This window comes from Vigna angularis, chromosome 1 (assembly GCF_016808095.1).
Source record: "Vigna angularis cultivar LongXiaoDou No.4 chromosome 1, ASM1680809v1, whole genome shotgun sequence".
Lineage (NCBI taxonomy): Eukaryota > Viridiplantae > Streptophyta > Magnoliopsida > Fabales > Fabaceae > Vigna > Vigna angularis.
In genome coordinates, this window is record NC_068970.1 from 9918252 (window position 1) to 9936505 (window position 18254).

Here is an 18254-nt window from a genome sequence, read left to right on the forward strand (position 1 = left end):
ATGATTTAGAGTGTTTGATGTGTCCCAAGATGTTAGGAGCTTTTGAAGTGAAGACAAAGGGATAAGGTTGCACGTGTCATATAGAAGCAGAAGCGGAAGAAGAAAATACGGTTTCTCACACCTCACGCTCTGGCTTCTGTTTTGGCATATTCATAATTTTCTTAGGCAGATGGATGGAGTCAAAAGTTGTCAATTAACGTTCCAAACAGAGACATGTGTTATTTCGTTACTGTAGCAACTCAGCTCCACGTTATCTTCGTGGTCGAAGCTGTTCAAGATGCATTCTCCTTTCATAAAAACGACAAATCGAGGAAAGGGCATGGCAATTGGCAATGACAGCGAACGAGATTGTCATCAACGGTTGGGTTTGTCTACTTTTAACAAAAAGGCCAGGCCCAAGGCCCATTCAAACGCGTTCCACGTCACTGACACGCGAGTCCGTTATCTAAATAAAACTCGTTAGAAAAGCGTGTAAGGAGACAACCCCACCGCCAACGCCACGTGTTCTATCTTATCCTTTTCTTCTTCGGAGACGCTATAAATACCTCTCGCGGTACCCCATCAAACCCTAACTGTTACTCAACTGTTTACAAACAGAAATCCGATATCAAACTCTCAAAATGGCCGCCACTTCGATCCCCATCCGAGTCGCCGGAATCCAAGCCTGCGCTACCTCCGGCCACCGCAGGAAGGATGCAGATCGCCGTAGAAACTCCTCCGCAAACTGGTGGACCCCGATATTCGGCTGGTCCTCCGAACCGGACTACATTGAGTCCAGCAGTAAAGAATCGAATACGCAGCCAGCCGAGCTAGAAGCTGTTCCGGCGGCGACGGATTCGAAACGGCCTAAACCGCGATTCGCCGGTGGCTTCACGGAGGAGAAGGCGAAGCAGCTCCGGATGAAGACCACGAAGTCCTTTCACGATACCATGTATCACTCTGCAATCGCTTCTCGACTAGCCTCAGACTTCAAAGCCCGCACCGATCTTTAGCATTTCGCTGTCTTTTTTTACGCGGATTGTATGTAGCCAAATTATAGGGTTTCAATGTACGTAACCGTTGACGCAAAATGATGAAGATGATTAGTGTTTAGATTTTAGACTACTAATCGCTACGGCTATGTTGTATGTAACAAGGATGAAATATGAATATAATTGATTATTACTCGATGAAGTATGATTCGATTCATGGATTTTGTTGCGGTGATTCTGTTTTTGCGAGTTCAGTTTTATTTGTATGATCGATTTGTATTCTCTTTTTCTTTTTTTGCGTGGAGTGTGGAGGAAGTGTGTGATGGCATCAACAATGGTTGTTGGTGGGGCCGATCTGACTCAGATGTAGCGACTAAGCAGACAATGGTAACTAGTTAAGGAACGTTGATAAGAAATAAATTATTAGTTAATTGAGTACTTGGGTGCAACGCAGTTAGAGAAGGTGCACGTAAAAATAGGTGTAGAAAATGCTGCCTTAAGCATCCGTCTAGGGAATATACTCAGGCACTGCCTCCGGGTGTCTCTGTCTGCTAAGAATATTATTTTCATGTTAGTGGGATGTATAAAACAAATTAATTTGGATTTACTGTAGAGGCAAAATGCCAACGGGATCTTTAAGGAATATTTCCACTTGCTTTCATAGCATTCATTTCAATGATAAATTTGAGAAATCTAACAAATTGCAGGGCGGGGGAAGGTGTTTGAGAAGATGTTCTTTTTACAATTCTATTTGCGGTTGCCGAAAAAAAAATGCTGACTGCAAAAATGGGGGGAAACGAAAAAAACAAAACAAAAGAAACGAATGATGAAAAACACAAACTGGCAAAATGTCAAGACGTCAACTTGTATTAGCGTCAAAAAAAGGCAAAAGAAAAAGCAGGACCTGGGACGAAAACTTAAGACAGAGACTCATACAAGAAAAGAAATCGTTTTTCGTATGCATTATCACAATTTTTAGGGGCTGCTTCCGCGAACATTGTTCGCAGTGCAAGCAGAAACATACAAAGTGGCGGAGACATTTACTTTCTACACCTCCTTATTTTCTTTCTACTCCAGTTTCTCTCAAATATCCATTTTACCTTTTGCAATTTATATCTCTTGTCATTTTTGTTCTTCTTTATAGGTGCAGCATTGGCTATGGCACTATTGTTAGCATGCATACTTGAACATGCCACCTTTTGAACATGCATAATCCTAATTATAGTGCATGTTTTTGTCCAAATGCTTCACTCTGTACACTCCTGATCCAAGAAAATAAACTTCTGATCCAAGAAAAATTCGATATTTTGAAAATTTTCACAGCAATGGTGTGGAAAGAAAACATCAACGTGCATGAAGCAATTGTCAGTTGTCAAAAACTGGAAGGCCCAAAAAAAGTAAGGGCCAGCAAAACTGTAACCACTTTTGTTTTGGTTGAAGATGTCTGGAAGGGTCAAAAGAATTAAGAACATCTTTGAGATAATTACTAATTTCCAGTTCTTTTGTTTTTACATGTAAATTTCAAAACAAAATAAAATTGAATTAGTTTTTAGCTCAATTTTAAAATACTTACCTTAATTGTTTAACAAAAACACACGAACTTTAGCTTTAAGTTACAAAAATAAATCATTCAGCTCTTATCTCCTCATATAGACATGTAACAAACAATAACCCTCAACATCATTATTACAAATTGTTTCGGTATGATTATTTAGGACCGAGATACGAACCCTCTTGATGATGCTTTACTACTTTTGAACGTCTGGGATAATTGCTCTTCCTCCAATGATATCAGTTGCTTACCTTCCTGTAACTTGTTCGCACTCCTCTCACTGGTGTAATGTCCTCCTCAATGAAAGTGAGTGGAATACCTACGAAGATACTTCGATGCTAAAGTCAGATATGAGTTATGGAACCTCAGTTCTCAAACAAGTGATCTTTTTAGTCTTAGAGCAAAACCTACCTTTTTTTCTTGGTCTCTGTTGTATTTAACGTAAAAATGTAAAACAAACTGATTACCTTAAAATTAGGTTAGTTGCCCGTGTAATCTGCGTTATTAACGTCAGATATTTTTAACTATTTCCTCTTTTGTTGGACTATTGGTCCAATTACTTAAATGTTGAGTTAATTGGCCCAATATCGTTTGACTGAATTGAGCGTCCGCTGAACCTGGTTTGGTCAGATTGATTGTCGCTTGACTTTTAACGTGCGCTGACCTGATTATCGTGGTTTGACGAACGCTTTTAACTTTGGTTGAATTGACGAGCGTTTCTACAGTGGGTAGAGCGATCGGTCTTGGTTGATAACCGCTCGCTTTGGATATCATACTATACATAATGCCCCCAAGTCCGAGTTAGCCTATTGCGATTTGTACGGGTAGGTTGACTATAGGACTTCGAAGTTGTGGTCGTCGGGGGAAGTAGTTGTTGCGCACCGTTTCATTGGCCAAACAATGCTTTAGGTTTTCCCACTTTGGAGGCAGTTGTAACGTCTCAAAAACTGAGCCGTTAGATTATCTTGATCCTACAGTATACAACGCTTGTGTCAGTTTTTCCCTCATTAATGCGAAAGTATATTTGAAAAAAACCAGAGTCATTCAACCGTCACTTATCATTTCTGCGTCAGTTTCTCTGATTTCCCTCTCCTTCTCTTTCGCACTTATCAGGTAACCATGGATCCTTGCACTGTTTTAGATTGCACTCCAGAGTCGGGGGAAGAAAGGGGGCAAAGTAGCAACGCCGGGAGCGTCGTCTGCCGTAAGTCATCGCGAAATCACCACAATACTTAGTGGTGAAAGTGCGTTTTTATACGGTAATGTCGTCACCAAGAATCCGGAAAATCCATCTTCGTCGTCGCCGAGTGTTAGTGGTTACGACTAGGCATCTCGCGATGTAAGTGATTTCGCTAGTCTGTTTAAGAGCAAACTTGTATTGCAAGATTGGGTAGAGAATAGTTGTATCCTTAGAACTCTAGGTTATAAATCTTGTATAAAGTTGAATGCTTGTCGGGAGAATAAAAGGGTTTTTCACGGGAAAGAGAACTCTGCCGACGATTTCTTTTATATCTACTCTTATCTGTTTTATGATATGTATGTGAGGTTGCCTTTGAGCGTTTTTCAGATGGATGTGTTGAAAACCCTAAACGTTGCCCCCACGCAGTTACACCCAAACAGTTGGGGGTATATCCAGGCTTTCGCACACCATCAGTTGGTCGCGCTCCTTCTTCAGCTCGAGGCCGACCTTCTGCACGTTCCCCAATCGTTTGGGTGTAACTGCGTGGGAGCAACGTTTAGGGTTTTCAACACATCCATCTGAAAAACGCTCAGAGGCAACCTCACATACATATCATAAAACAGACAAGAGTAGATATAAAAGAAATCGTCGGCAGAATTCTCTTTCCCGTGAAAAACCCTTTCATTCTCCCGACCAACATTCAACTTTATACAAGATTTATAACCTAGAGTTCTAAGGATACAACTATTCTCTACCCAATCTTGCAATACAGTTTGCTCTTAAACAGACTAGCGAAATCACTTACATCGCGGGATGCCCAGTCGTAACCACTAACACTTGGCGACGACGAAGATGGATTTTTCGGATTCTTGGTGACGACATTACCGTATAAAAACACACTTTCACCACTAAGTATTGTGGTGATTTTGCGATGACTTACGGCAGAGGACACTCTCGGCGCTTCGACGTTGCTACTTTGCCCTCTTTCTTCCCCCGACTTTGGAGTGCAATCTAAAACAGTGCAAGGATCCATGGTTACCTGATAAGTGCGAAAGAGAAGGAGAGGGAAATCGAAGAAAAAAGAAACTGACGCAGAAATGATAAGTGACGGTTGAATGAATCAGGCTTTTTTCAAATATCCTTTCGTATTAATGAGCAGAAAACTGATACAAGCGTTGTATACTGTAGGATCAAGATAATCTAACGGCTCTGTTTTTGAGACGTTACAACTGCCTCCAAAGCGGAAAAACCTAAAGCATTGTTTGGCCAATGAAGCGTCAAAATGAAACGGTGCGCAACAACTACTTCCCCCGACGACCATAACTTCGAAGTCCTATAGTCAACCTACCTGTACAAATCGTAATAGGTTAACTCGGACTTGGGGGGCATTATGTATAGTATGATATCCAAAGCGAGCGGTTATCAACCAAAACCGATCACTCTACCCACTGTAGAAACGCTCGCCAACTCTATCAAACGCTCGTCAATTCAACCAAAGTTAAAAGCGCTCGTCAAACCACGATAATCAGGTCAGCGCAAGTTAAAAGTCAAGCGACACTTAATCAATCCGACCAAACCGGGTTCAGCGGACGCTCAATTCAGTCAAACGATATTGGGCCAATTAGCTCAACATTTAAGTAGTTGGACCAATAGTCCAGCAAAAGAAGAAATAGTCAAAAACATCTGACGTTAATAACACGGATTACGCGGGCAACTAACCGGATTTTAAGAATAACGTGGATCACGGCAACTAACCGAATTTTGAGGTAATCAGTTTGTTTTACATTTTTACGTTAAATACAACAGAGACCAAGGAAAAAATGTATGTTTTGCTCTAAGACTAAAAAGACCATATTGTGAGAAAAGATCACTTGTTTGAGAACTGAGGTTCCATAACTCATATCTGACTTTAGCATCAGAGTATCTTCGCAGGTACCCCACTCACTTCCATTGAGGAGGACGCATTACACTAGTGAGAGGAGTGCGAACAAGTTACAGGAAGGTGAACAGCTAATATCATTGGAGGAAGAGCAATTATCCCAAACGTTCAGAAGTAGTAAAGCATCATCAACAGGGTTCGTATCTCGATCCTAAATAATCATACAGAAACACAAATTAAATGTCGTCACAACTATAAACACGACTCCATAACTGGCCAATGAGCACCATCAGGCCCACTACTCCAACCTCATCGGTCTTTCAACACCATTGCCACCCCCTTAACATTGTCACTCAAGATCACAACAGTAATCAACCAGTCATTTCCGTGGTTAACACATTATTATTCTTATCACCACTGTCATTATATCAATCGTTACTATTACCACAACCACATCAACTCCATCACGACAAGTCTACTATCATCACATCCTCACCCTCAATTGTCTCCTACCTTTATTATAAACTTGAATTCAGAAAATCTATCTGTATTTAATTTTGTATAGTTTTAAAACTATCAATCAAATCGAATATAGCCTTGACTTTACGCTTTATAACTTAAATGTATTGATGAAAAAATAATATCTTAAGTCACTTGAAAATAAAAAACTAAATCCAACTTATTCCTTATTTCTAATATCTCAATCCAAACATAGCTTGAGTTCAATCAGTGTGTTGTTTAACCAACGAGTAACTCATCTGTTCCATTGAAAATGGAAGGGGGGAATCGGTGCAGTTAACCAACTTGACAGAAACACCAGGCGATCATATATATTCACAATAGACACTGGTTTACTGTGGTTTGTCAAATTGGCACAGCAGTGACAGACATGGTGCCACTTAAATGAAGCACAAACCAAACTTAAATCCGAACATTAACTAGCCTACCCATCTCTTCATGTAAAATGATGACACAAGACATCTAATCCAGCATTTTTTTTTCATTGGAGGAATAAATCAGATCCAATCCAACTACAACTACAGGAAATATGAACGGAATTCACGGTGATAAATGTTATCCATAATGATCCTCAAAATTCACTTATGCCATTTTATTATCCCCAAATCAACATCTAGCTGACAAGAAATAGCATTGATATCAAAAGAGACAAATGAGATAAGTTTGCTTCATTCACAACACTAGAAGATCAAAGAAAGGTCTCCAAAATTCCATATTTATTCTACAAAAAGTAAAATCCGCAAGACAAGATGCATTTTTTAAAGCGAACATAGCATAACAATATTCTAAACTAATGACACATGTTGAAAATTGGCCTATCCAACTTAAGGTGTTACCAGGATGTTGAGCCGCAAATAGTGGTCAAAAAAATTTATTGAGGACACGAGGTTGTGGTGTAAATGATGCTTATGAAATGTCTGAAACATGCTCTGCATAATCACTTGCTCTCTTTATCATAAAGGTCTGTTCTGGATATATCCATTAGGGAGAAACAAGATAAGACAACAACAAAGTAGGTTTATATCATTATGTATCACACAACACCATTCGGCACAGTTACAAACAAAAGGAAAATGTAAAAATTAAGGGAGGATGTTTCTCACAACACCAATTAAGTGTAATTACTAAGGAATTCAATAGTTATACAACTAACAAAATATTAAAGCTTGGGACTTTGGTAAAACATGTATGCGGAGAACAAAAAGTCTTCCGCCCAAACATATTGCTATTTAGTAGTTATTATACTCTAAGATATAAAATCTTTTAAGCTCCAAACTTGACAAAGAGCTAACATCTATGTATTTCTCTGGCTTACACATGTCCAATTTACTGTCATAATTTCATAAAGGTTTGTTTGTGGATCTAACAACAAAATTTTACATTCATAAACTGATCCTGAACCTCAATATAAAAATGCCAAACTAGCATCTTATTTTCCTTTTATCTGGGAATGCCCTTACAATACAGACAGGCTAGTTCGCCAGAACACATAATCCGCATCTATAACACCAACCAACGTTAAGCTTTCTACTACTATCTCCAAATAAAATATTAAAATAAAAAATGTTGGAAACAGCCTAAAAAATAATTAAAATCAGGCATCATGAGACACTTCAATGTAAAAATGCCAAACTAGTATCTTATTTGCCTCTTATCTGGGAGTGCCCTTACAATACAGACAGGCTAGTTCGCTAGAACACATAATCCGTATCTATAACACCAACCAATGTTAAGCTTTCTACTACTATCACCAAATAAAATATTAAAATAAAAAATGTTGAAAACAGCCTAAAAAATAATTAAAATCAGGCATCACGAGACATCAGTTGCATCTACTCAAATGCATTTGACTATGTTTCTCTTTGCCAACCAAATTTGATCTTAGATTGTACTTTGATCAATGGGATGAATCCAACATCAGAAGAATTCCTCACACCCAAAACTCAAGCCTCTCAAAAATATTATGGAAAAAGACACCTTTTCTTTTTGGTGTCTCAAAACTTCACTAGTGTTGATACCATAACCAAATAAAATGGAGTAGCCGTATAATGTTATTTCTCCCTTCCCATTTTTCTCACACGAACTAATAAAGCTGAAAGTTAATTATACCTACAAGAGATACCAAGGGAGTCTTTAGAAGAGTTTATACAGAGCTTATTCGGTCTTATGAAAGTGACCTATGACTCCATAAGATCATCATGTAAGACCATTTTAGCTCATTCTGAAAAGTTTCCAGATGAAGCTTAATCAAAAGAAGCTCTTCATAAGCTCTTATTGAATAGATACATAATTAAACTGTTCATCCAAATTCGCCATAATTCGTTAGAAGCCTTTGCTATCATAATGACTCGACCAATACAATCTCTAGCACTCTCGGAAAAGAAATAACAACTTCAGTTAATTATTTTAAAAAAAGAAGCCACATTAAAACCCTAGAACGCATATCATCTAAAAATACAGCACACCCCATAACCATGTTCAAATATTCAGAATCATTTTGCAATCCAACACATCAAACTCCGACCATCAGTTTCTCAGCTCTTATTGACATTTCCTAGCATGAACGACCCAAATTAAATCACACACGATGGATATGGTAAGATTAAAAGTAATGAAAACATTAAAGTATACACAATAATACCATCGTAGCAGCACCACGAAGATCAAGAAAAGGATACATCAAATAGAAACCATGAGCAAAACCTCCAGCCAACACAGCTGTAAACAAGCGATCTCTCAGGACGGGTTTGTGCCGCAGCGTTAGTCGAACTGAAAAAAGAAAAAAGAAATAAAAATAAGCCCGATAAGAAAAAAACGAATAAAGAAAGTGTTTGAAAGAGAAGGGGTGAAGGGGATGTGAAAAGTAACATACTTAGAGGGAGTACAGGGGCATATATGAGAGGAATGAGGAACTTAATTGGGGGTCCGTTGTTCTTCCTTCTCAAAACAGCTTCTCTGTGGAGGTTAGGAAAAGGTGAAAAGAGAATTGAGGAGATGAAGTTGAAAGTAAAAATTAACATGAGAACAAGAGAGTGAAAGGGGCAGAGGCTTACTGGTTTGAAGGATCTGAGGGCGTGGCCATGGCGGAATCGAGGGATTGGAAATTGGAATGTGGGTCGTTTGATCAGAGGTCACCGCGAAAACAAATTTTCTAAGTTCAAAACAAAGTCATACAACATAACCTAATCCATCACCATAGTTTTATTCTTTCCATTGGTAAAACTTAGCCGCAAATAATTAGGTGATTTCAGTGATATATTATAATTATAACTAGAATTTTAAATTATATATAGAAAAATTAGGACTAATTGAATTAAAAAATATATATGAAAACTAAATTAAAATTAGAAATAATATTTGACATTAATATTAACACATTACACAATCTTGTTTAAGATGACAACGGGTCGGGTCAGGCACTACTCGCAACCCGACCTGCTACTCGCTGGATATCCGCATAAAAAAATTCGTGGATTTTTTTTCAACCTACGGATATTCGTTGGATACTCGTTTTCAACCCACAAATATTTAAAAAATATATTTTGTAAATTTTTTAAATAAGATTTAAATTAAATTACAAGTTCAATTTAATATATTTGCTACATTTTAAAGAGACACAATATAATTTTTAAACAAGTTAAAGAAAAAAAATATTGAACAACTTTTGAAAAAAAAAAAATATGAGGAAGAAAGACACACAAGTCTCAATTTAGTTACAAAATTAACCCAATAGGAACCCTAAACCCAAATTCCAAAAACGAACGCAATCACATAAATCTCCAAACCGCGATAACCACCAGGGTCTTCAAAAATCCAATCTGCATCAATGAACTAAAATCCAAAAAAAACTCCAAACACTCATTCGAATCATAACCCCAAAATCGCGTCACCAATCAACAAGGAAGAAATCAAGAAACGAACTCCCAAAACGCGAATCAAAACGTACAAAAGCTCTTTTTTTTCTTTTCTTCTTAAAAAAAGGTAATTGAAAGGAATCTTTTTCTTCTTAAAAAAAGGTAATTGAAAGGAATCCTAAGTCATTATTATTAAAATTTCCCCTTTTTTAGAGAAATAAAAAAAAATTAATTTTAAAAAATGTTAATTAAATTTTTTTTTTTCGGATAATGGGTATCCACGGATTGGATAGTATAATACCCGCATCTGACCCGTTTAGAAGCGAGTATTAAAATACCCGCTATCAATTACCCGCAGATAATAAATATCCGCAGATAGTAACTATCCATCGCGGGTTTTATCCGCAGATATCCACAGACGCGAATTTTTTTGCCATTCCTAATCTTGTCACATGACATTTACAATACCACTTATTATACTAGTGATTAAAATGTGACAACAAGTTTTTCTAAAAAGTAAAAAGTTAAAAAAATTAAAAACTCATTGACACATAACATATAATTAATGTCGTTAATAATTTTTATTTAAAAAGATTTAATTAAGGTATTTTTTTAATTAGGACCTAATTAAAATTTTGTTTAAGTTATAAGGCAATTGAATTTTTTTTAAAGTGAACACCCATTTGAATGTTCCACCAAGTGAGAATCAAACAAATAATTAATTGTTAATATTATTAAGGTTTAAACCCTCGGATGGTCCTCATGTTTGTATGAGAATCTCAGTTAGGTCTTCATATTTTCAACTGTCTCAATTGGGTCATAATATTTGTAAAATTGAACCAATTTTACCCTATCCGTTAAGTTGTCCCAGACGGTGTTAACTTGAGCTGACGTGGTGCATACTTAAAATGTTGATGAGACAGTATTATATTATGTAATTTTTTTTAGGTGAATAATTTATGACATGGCACAAGATTTAAAATTAGGGATTTAGAGTCTTCATCATCCTCCACTGTCTCCAAAACGCAGCTACCAACGCTATTCTCCATCATTTTTTCTTCTCGTTCTGGGCGGCGGCGGAGGTTGTTTGCTTGATTTTCCTTCGACCCTGTGAGTTGTGCAGAGTAGAGACTTCTGCTGGGGCCTTTCCCTTTGTTCTTAACTTTTTGGGAACAATGACTTAAGTGAGTTTTCCTTGTCAGAACTTGGATGCCAAACACAGAAGAAAACAAAAGGGATTTGTGGTTTTTTTGAGTCAGAAAAGCCAACGCTTTTTGGAGTCGATTTATATCTATTTGATGGGGTTATCTGAAATTAGAGTTGTTGGGAGGGGGATGCAGTAGTGAGTCTCCAAATGAGGTCAACGACATAATCGATCAAGCTGATTCTGGTTAAATTCTTCCTCCTTCATTTTGTGCATTGAAAATTCAGAAAAAGTAATTCCTAACTTTAAACCCCTAGAAATATCATCATCCAAAGAAAAACACATAACACAAGCATCAAAACCCAGATTCCAATATATAAAGCTGAAGATGGAAACACCCACCCTCCAATCATTTTGACTATAATAAAATAAAATAACACGAGGAAAGAAAAAAAAAAGTACCTTGCTTGAAATTTCAATTCTTGAAGATGACAGTAAGTATAAGGGTGACCGTTGACGGTGCCGGTCCAATTAATTCTGGTGAGTGTGTATTTGGGGCAGCCATCAGGATCTGCCATGGACAAGAGCGTGGGAAAGTAATGCTCCTCGAGGTAACATTCGTCGTTGCGGTAACAGGGGATCTTGAATTTCCTCTAGAGGGTTCGGTCCTTGACGACGAGGCGAGTGTGGCGGCACGTGAGGGCGAAGAATTGGGAGCCGACGCGGAATGAGGGCGAAGAAGGAGATGGAGCGGTGGACCGCGACGATTTGAGTGTCGCCACCAACATGACGGAGCCGGTTGTCGTTAGCGTTGGTAGCTGCGTTTTGGAGTGGATCTTTTGGGCCAGTGGGCGTCTCAGCGACAATGTCTCTACGGGGACTATGGTTTTCGTCCTCCGGCTTATCACTGCGATTGGGGATATTTGGGATTGTTCATCTGAGGAAGGGATCTGATATTTGGTGGTTCGAAGTTGTGTTTGGATGATGCAAGGACTGATTGGAGATTGGGGTTGAAGAGGGTTTAGGCGTAATGGTGAAAATGGTGACTAACGGTGGTGACAACGATGGTGGACCTTTGGACTGATTCATTTTTTGGCTTAATTTGAAGATAAGTAAATTCCTAATCTGAAAATTAGTAAAACCCTTTGCCATGTCATAATGGCTTAAATTAAATAAAAATTTCACGCAATCAAACACTTTGAGATCAGCATGCAACACGTCAGCCTCGTTTAACGTCGTCTGTGAAGATTTAACGGATCAGGCTTAGTTGACTCAATTTTTCAAATATTTGGATCTAATTGGGCCAATTTTACAAATATTATGATCCAATTGAGACAGTTGAAAATATGAGGACCTAACTGAGATTCTGATACAAACAAGAGGACCATCCGAGGGTTTAAACCTATTATTAATTATAATCAAATTAATTGTGCAAAAGAATAAATAACATGTATAATATAAATTTTATATTAAAAAAAGTGAGAAATGATAGAGGTAAGTATAACATAAAAGAATACATATTTGATAAGTTTTTGTGGAACGTTATTTTGACTAGCTGATACCTAAATGTCAAATTTGTATGTTAGAATAATAAAATTATTCAGTTTAGGAAATCATTGAGTATTTTTGGATTATTCTATTCCTATATAATGTGAATCTTATTAAGATGCTTTGAGTAAGGACATTAACTAAACCATCCTGGAGGAATTTTCAAGTTGATTAATTTTGAGAGAGAGAGACGGGGTGTCCGACCAAAGTATATATATATATATATATATATATATATATATATATATATATATATATATATATATATATATATATATATATATATATATATTGTTTAATTTGGTAAAAACAATTGAATATCATAAAAAATAATCCAAATATTATAATACACAAAATTTTCATATTTTAAAGTTAAAATTAAAATATTCTATACGATTATAATTGAGATCTTTAAATATTTTACTTTTGTTTTATAAATATTTATAATCTTTTAAAAAAAGAATATTTATAATTTTTTTAGTAAGAAGTAATATGATTTTGGAAGGGAATAAGTTAACCTTTTTAGCATGCTAATAAGGTGTCAAAATGAGTTTAAGTAGGTATTTTAAAAAAAACTTACCGTATCCAAAAATAATTTATTTTTATTTTTATTTTAAATAAAATCTTTTGAAATATAAAATTAGATAACTAATGTTAAATTAAAATTTAAATAAACAGCATAATAAAATATTAATCCAAATCAATTTAGCTTTAAAAGAAAATAGATTTAGTTGAGTTGCATTACAAAATATTAATTTTTAAAAATGGATATTTTTAAAATCTTCATTAGTTTAAATAAAAAATATAAGTATAAAAATTAAATTATAAATAATTCTTTAATAAATTACTATTATTTTTACTAATAACTATATATATATATATTATCGAATTTTCTCTTTAATTATCTTTTATTCATTAGTCAAGTGAAGTTTTCCTTCTCCAAAAAGGTGTTGATCAATACTTAGACATAAATAAAATAAAAAATATATTTTTAGCATTGATTTTTTTTTATAATAAAAGTAGATTTGAAAATACATGAATTTATAATATAATTAAGATTTAATTATGGTTATTTAGGTTTATAATGTAATGGAAGAGGCGTGAATAAAGTAAGAAAGAGTTTGAAAAAGCAAAGGAGCGCGTAAATCTTAAGCCGCGATGCAGTTGGTGCTTTCTCCAGAAGAACTGAATGGCATGGTATGGCGTAAGATTGAAGCCAATTGTGCGTGATTTTCAAGTCCACAGCCCTCCCATGGCAAACTTTATAAGCATCGACCTTCCCCTCCAAACTCCATCTCACACACATCATCCTCTCCTTTTCTAACGTTATTCATTCATCATGGTATGGAGACTTTGCATGCTTCATTTTCATCTTCGTCTTCTTTCGCACCTTCTATATATCTTTAACCTTTTTACTTTTCTCTCCTATATATACACAGGCTTTGCCACAGCATCAACCGGTTGATTATCCCAGTTTCAAGCTCGTCATCGTAGGCGATGGAGGAACTGGTCATATTTCCCTCTCTGCCATCTCATCAATCACTTCTTTTTCTATATAAATTGCCTTTTCAAATGAAACTTATCATACATGGGTGCTTCTGCAGGGAAAACCACTTTTGTCAAGAGACACATAACTGGGGAGTTTGAGAAGAAATACGAACGTATAACAACTCTTTTTTCCTTTTGCGTCTCTTCTTTTACTTCTTGCCATGCCTAACATTTCTTTTATGGGTATTTATTTTATTTTACAATAGCAACCATTGGCGTGGAGGTTCATCCACTAGACTTTCACACCAATTGTGGAAGAATTCGCTTTTACTGCTGGGACACTGCTGGCCAAGAAAAATTTGGTGGTCTCAGAGATGGTTACTAGTAAGTTTAAACAACGCTCCATGGGATGCGCTTCTTTTCTCTCAATCCTGATTTGTTTACATCCAATTTCAATTCGTAATTATTAATTGCATGATTCATAATTGTTTTAACATCTTCTTGTATTTATTATAACGTTACCTTCTAACTTTAACCACCTAGTACTTTTAATATTGTTCTAGGCCAGCATGTACAAAGTAATAGTATGGATATCCATAGCAGGAAATAGTATTGCTAATAACATATATATTCTTAACTCATGTACGGGAAATGTGAAGATGAAATAAGCCTTGAATATCAGTCAAGAACAGAGGAAAATGGAATAGTAGAAAATTGTATGACTGGTTTATGTAGTTGTGTTGAGGGTTTCTGATGTTATTAGTCGATTCCGAATTGTGTTCTTTTATTTTGTTCACCTTGTTTCCTAGCATGTAACCTTCGGCGTGTTCTAAGTTCTAACCCTGTCCAATATCTGCTAAGTTATTTGGCTTCATTGCTAACAGAACATTCCTACATTTTGTTTACAAATTTATTGGAAGATTGTTCTGATGTCCAAATGAAAACCTCCAAATTATGTGCAGTATTCATGGCCAGTGTGCTATCATTATGTTCGATGTAACGGCTCGCTTGACGTACAAGAATGTTCCTACATGGCACAGAGATCTCTGTCGGTGAGTTGAGTATATTTTTCACAAATAGATTTGGCGTTGCGCTGTGTTTCTATGTTGAGTATGTCACTCTTTCTTGTTCATCGTACATAGGGTGTGTGAGAACATACCCATTGTTCTCTGCGGAAACAAGGTCGATGTGAAGAATAGACAGGTTAAAGCAAAGCAGGTTACATTTCACAGGAAGAAGAATCTTCAGTACTATGAGATATCTGCAAAGAGTAACTACAATTTCGAAAAGCCCTTTTTATACCTCGCCAAGAAACTTGCAGGGTACGTAACAGAATGCTTCATTGTTGTTATTTTATTGTTAATAGGTCAATCTCACGAAATTATTGGCTTGTGATTCCAGGGATGCTGGCCTTCATTTTGTGGAGATGCCTGCTCTTGCTCCACCAGACGTAGTCATCGATCTAATTACACAACAAATGTAAGAAAACTTAATTTTTATATGAATGATTTATTCACATTAGGCAGTTGGGCCTCACTCTAGTTAATTTTTTCTTTGGTTGATTCAATCTTATATACAATACAGGAATGAAGAAGAGCTAGCAAAGGCGGCTGCTCAACCTCTTCCAGATGACGATGATGAAACATTTGACTAAACTTTTAGGCTTTCCAGAAAATAGCTGATGAAAGAAAGAATGATATTTCCTCTGGTTTGATGCATTGTAACCTTGGGGTGAGTTTCATGAAATAGAAAGCAGGAGTAAGGGTGGGGATCTGTGTAGCAGAGGCATAAATAAGCAGTATTTCTTACTTTTTTTTCCTGCTGTTACGCTATGGGTAATAGTAATCAATTGCCTTCTTCTGTTTTTAAACTTTGGAGTGACATATAGATTCCGTTTCCTAATTTTTAGCTCAATTTTCCATGGATGAAAGGGAGTGTTGGACCTCATCAACCACCGCAGCGCAACGATTAATTAGTATACAATTAAATGTTAAATGTTTAATTGACATGGAATATGAATCCACGAATTGGCGTGCAATGATTTTATCTCAATTTTAAAAAATTTCAATCGCCCGGTTTAATGCCAAACTTTGAAAGTTCTCTGTATAGGTCATAAGAACAAACAACATCAGATTTAATGGTTTATCAGTGCCAATCTTTTTGCATCATATCATTGAGATCCTATGGGATTTTCCATTTTTACTATGATTGATTCAGTGATTTCTATAATTAGTGTAATTAGCCCACTAGTTGTTATGTCTGTAACAAATCTGTACAGCTATGTCTTAAAAATATTTAGCGGATGATTTGCACAAATCTAAGGTTACCAATAATTTTGTGTAAATATATATTTGGTCTATACAACAAGGAAAAGGCAATATTTGCATTTCAAACTCTTCTGAACATATTAAATAGATTAGTTGTGGTTCATGAAGTCAAGGTTATAGATGGCAAAAATAAGATCAGAACGAGCTTCAGAGAAAGTTAATGACAATATAGCGAAAGAAGAAAGGAAATTTTGAAAACTTCTGCTGTTCAGATGGGTAAAAACACGATGGTGATTCACTCCTTTTCAGTCATGTTGCACACGACTTGCATTTCTGATGTTATGGCATAGTTTATCGCTTTACAATGTTTTTTGGGACATTTCTGATGATTTCATGCTCAACATTTAATAATACTCGCTAACTCTTACGTTAAAAGTAAAACCTAACGTGAATATAAACTTCTTTTTAACATGACTCACAAAAGTTTAGAAAATAGATTCTAAATTTTAAGAAACCTTAGTGGTACGTAGTAACTGATATGAGAACTTCTACGAAATTTATAACAGCTCATTTTCTCCAATGATGTTCTCAAGTAGCTTAACAACCTAACTACGTAAGTAACCAAATTGGAGATACCCTTAGAGGGATGTGAACGTACACTGCACAGTGTTACTGTTGGTTACACGTAAAAAGAAAAAAAGAACAAACTGAAGAAAAATATCTCGTTAGTCTTAACCAAACAGGCAGCGAACAGTTTCTTATGTCTCACACGAAAGCAACAGGCGCCTAACAGTTGCAGCATGTAATTTGAAACATTCCAGTTGTAGGATCTTTCACTTGGTTTGGTTGTTCAAGGAGAAAAAAGGACGTGTTTATTTAATTTTCGATGGTACGGCAGCACCTTGCATTCTGTGTTGAAAAGTGTTTTCCTGCAGCTAGGTAACTAGTAAATACAAGGCAATAAATGATGAGTTAGATCATGGTAGCAGTGTATTGGTGGTTACTGGTAAGTGATTACATTGGAAGGCACTTGATTTTTAGGTGCAGGTTTAGGTGTTGAGCAGGTCCACGTACATTGGGATGAAAAGCTAGAAATCTCATGATACATTGAACCTTGAGTAATAGAATAATGGATGTCCAGCTCTGGGGTGTTGATTGAAGAAGTAGAAGAAGAGTTTGCCATGTTAGTTAACTAGCTACGACCGTTTAGGTTGTTTGGTGAAAAGCAGGGCCGAAGTGGGAAATCCCATTTATGAGTGTACCTCATGGTATAGCACATGCTCAATAAATTTGTGGCTTATGACAGTCACGTGAATCGGAACAGCGTAACACCAATTACCACATGACCGATGACACCACACCACACACAGAAGAAAACACAACAGAACACAGGTCACTATATATGATTATTATGCAGTAGTAGTTTCATGAAGACACACACACACAGAGAAACTTGGCAATTGCCATGTCTCCATAAGTTGTTACCTGGTGCAAGGTAGGCGTGCCCTAATGGGCCAAAGATGTTGATGGCTCCCTCCCGTCCGAAGCTGAGCCTGTTGAGCTCCATTTGCCACAGGACTTGTCCCTTTCCTTGTCGGTTCTAACCCACACCTACAGTCCCATTTTGCCATTACTACTCTACATACTGTACTAACAGTATGTGGCCACTAAGCAGGGGTAGGAACCCACCAAGGGGAAGAGTGGGGCATGTGAAAGCTGGTCTTGACCATTGCCAGCACCAGCAGCATGTCTACGAATGTGAATGAGGTCATAATAGAGAATTTTGACCATTGGCCACTAGAGCAGTACAGTGTCCAAATTTTCAGGAGCTGGTTAGTGGTTACCTCTTACA

General features: G+C 36.5%; 3 protein-coding genes across 5 annotated transcripts; 2 read left to right on the forward strand and 1 right to left on the reverse strand.

The window, feature by feature from the left end:
• Positions 1-559: 559 nt before the first annotated feature.
• LOC108324359 (uncharacterized) lies at positions 560-1173 on the forward strand. Its single transcript, XM_017557307.2, has one exon. It carries the CDS (start codon positions 621-623, stop codon positions 990-992), a length of 372 nt encoding a protein of 123 aa, XP_017412796.1. The 5' UTR covers positions 560-620; the 3' UTR covers positions 993-1173.
• Positions 1174-6717: 5544 nt separating this feature from the next.
• Positions 6718-9309, reverse strand: LOC108334352 (uncharacterized). 3 transcript variants are annotated; one of them, XM_017570151.2, is made up of 4 exons: positions 9155-9309; positions 8974-9056; positions 8780-8870; positions 6718-7069 (listed from the first exon to the last, which is right to left on the reverse strand). In XM_017570151.2, the coding sequence occupies exons 1-4, from the start codon at positions 9181-9183 to the stop codon at positions 7039-7041; spliced, it is 234 nt and encodes a 77-aa protein (XP_017425640.1). In that variant the 5' UTR covers positions 9184-9309; the 3' UTR covers positions 6718-7038. The 3 variants fall into 3 exon arrangements, with proteins under 3 accessions (XP_017425640.1, XP_052729620.1, XP_017425632.1); XM_052873660.1 differs by lacking the exon at positions 6718-7069 and adding an exon at positions 7723-8210 and having other exon boundaries at positions 8743-8870; XM_017570143.2 differs by lacking the exon at positions 6718-7069 and adding an exon at positions 7723-8655 and having other exon boundaries at positions 8743-8870.
• A 4518-nt stretch (positions 9310-13827) lies between these two features.
• Positions 13828-16005, forward strand: LOC108330816 (GTP-binding nuclear protein Ran-3). Its single transcript, XM_017565384.2, has 8 exons — positions 13828-13989; positions 14087-14156; positions 14252-14308; positions 14402-14519; positions 15098-15187; positions 15278-15457; positions 15537-15614; positions 15720-16005. Exons 1-8 carry the CDS (start codon positions 13987-13989, stop codon positions 15787-15789), a joined length of 666 nt encoding a protein of 221 aa, XP_017420873.1. The 5' UTR covers positions 13828-13986; the 3' UTR covers positions 15790-16005.
• Positions 16006-18254: the final 2249 nt, after the last annotated feature.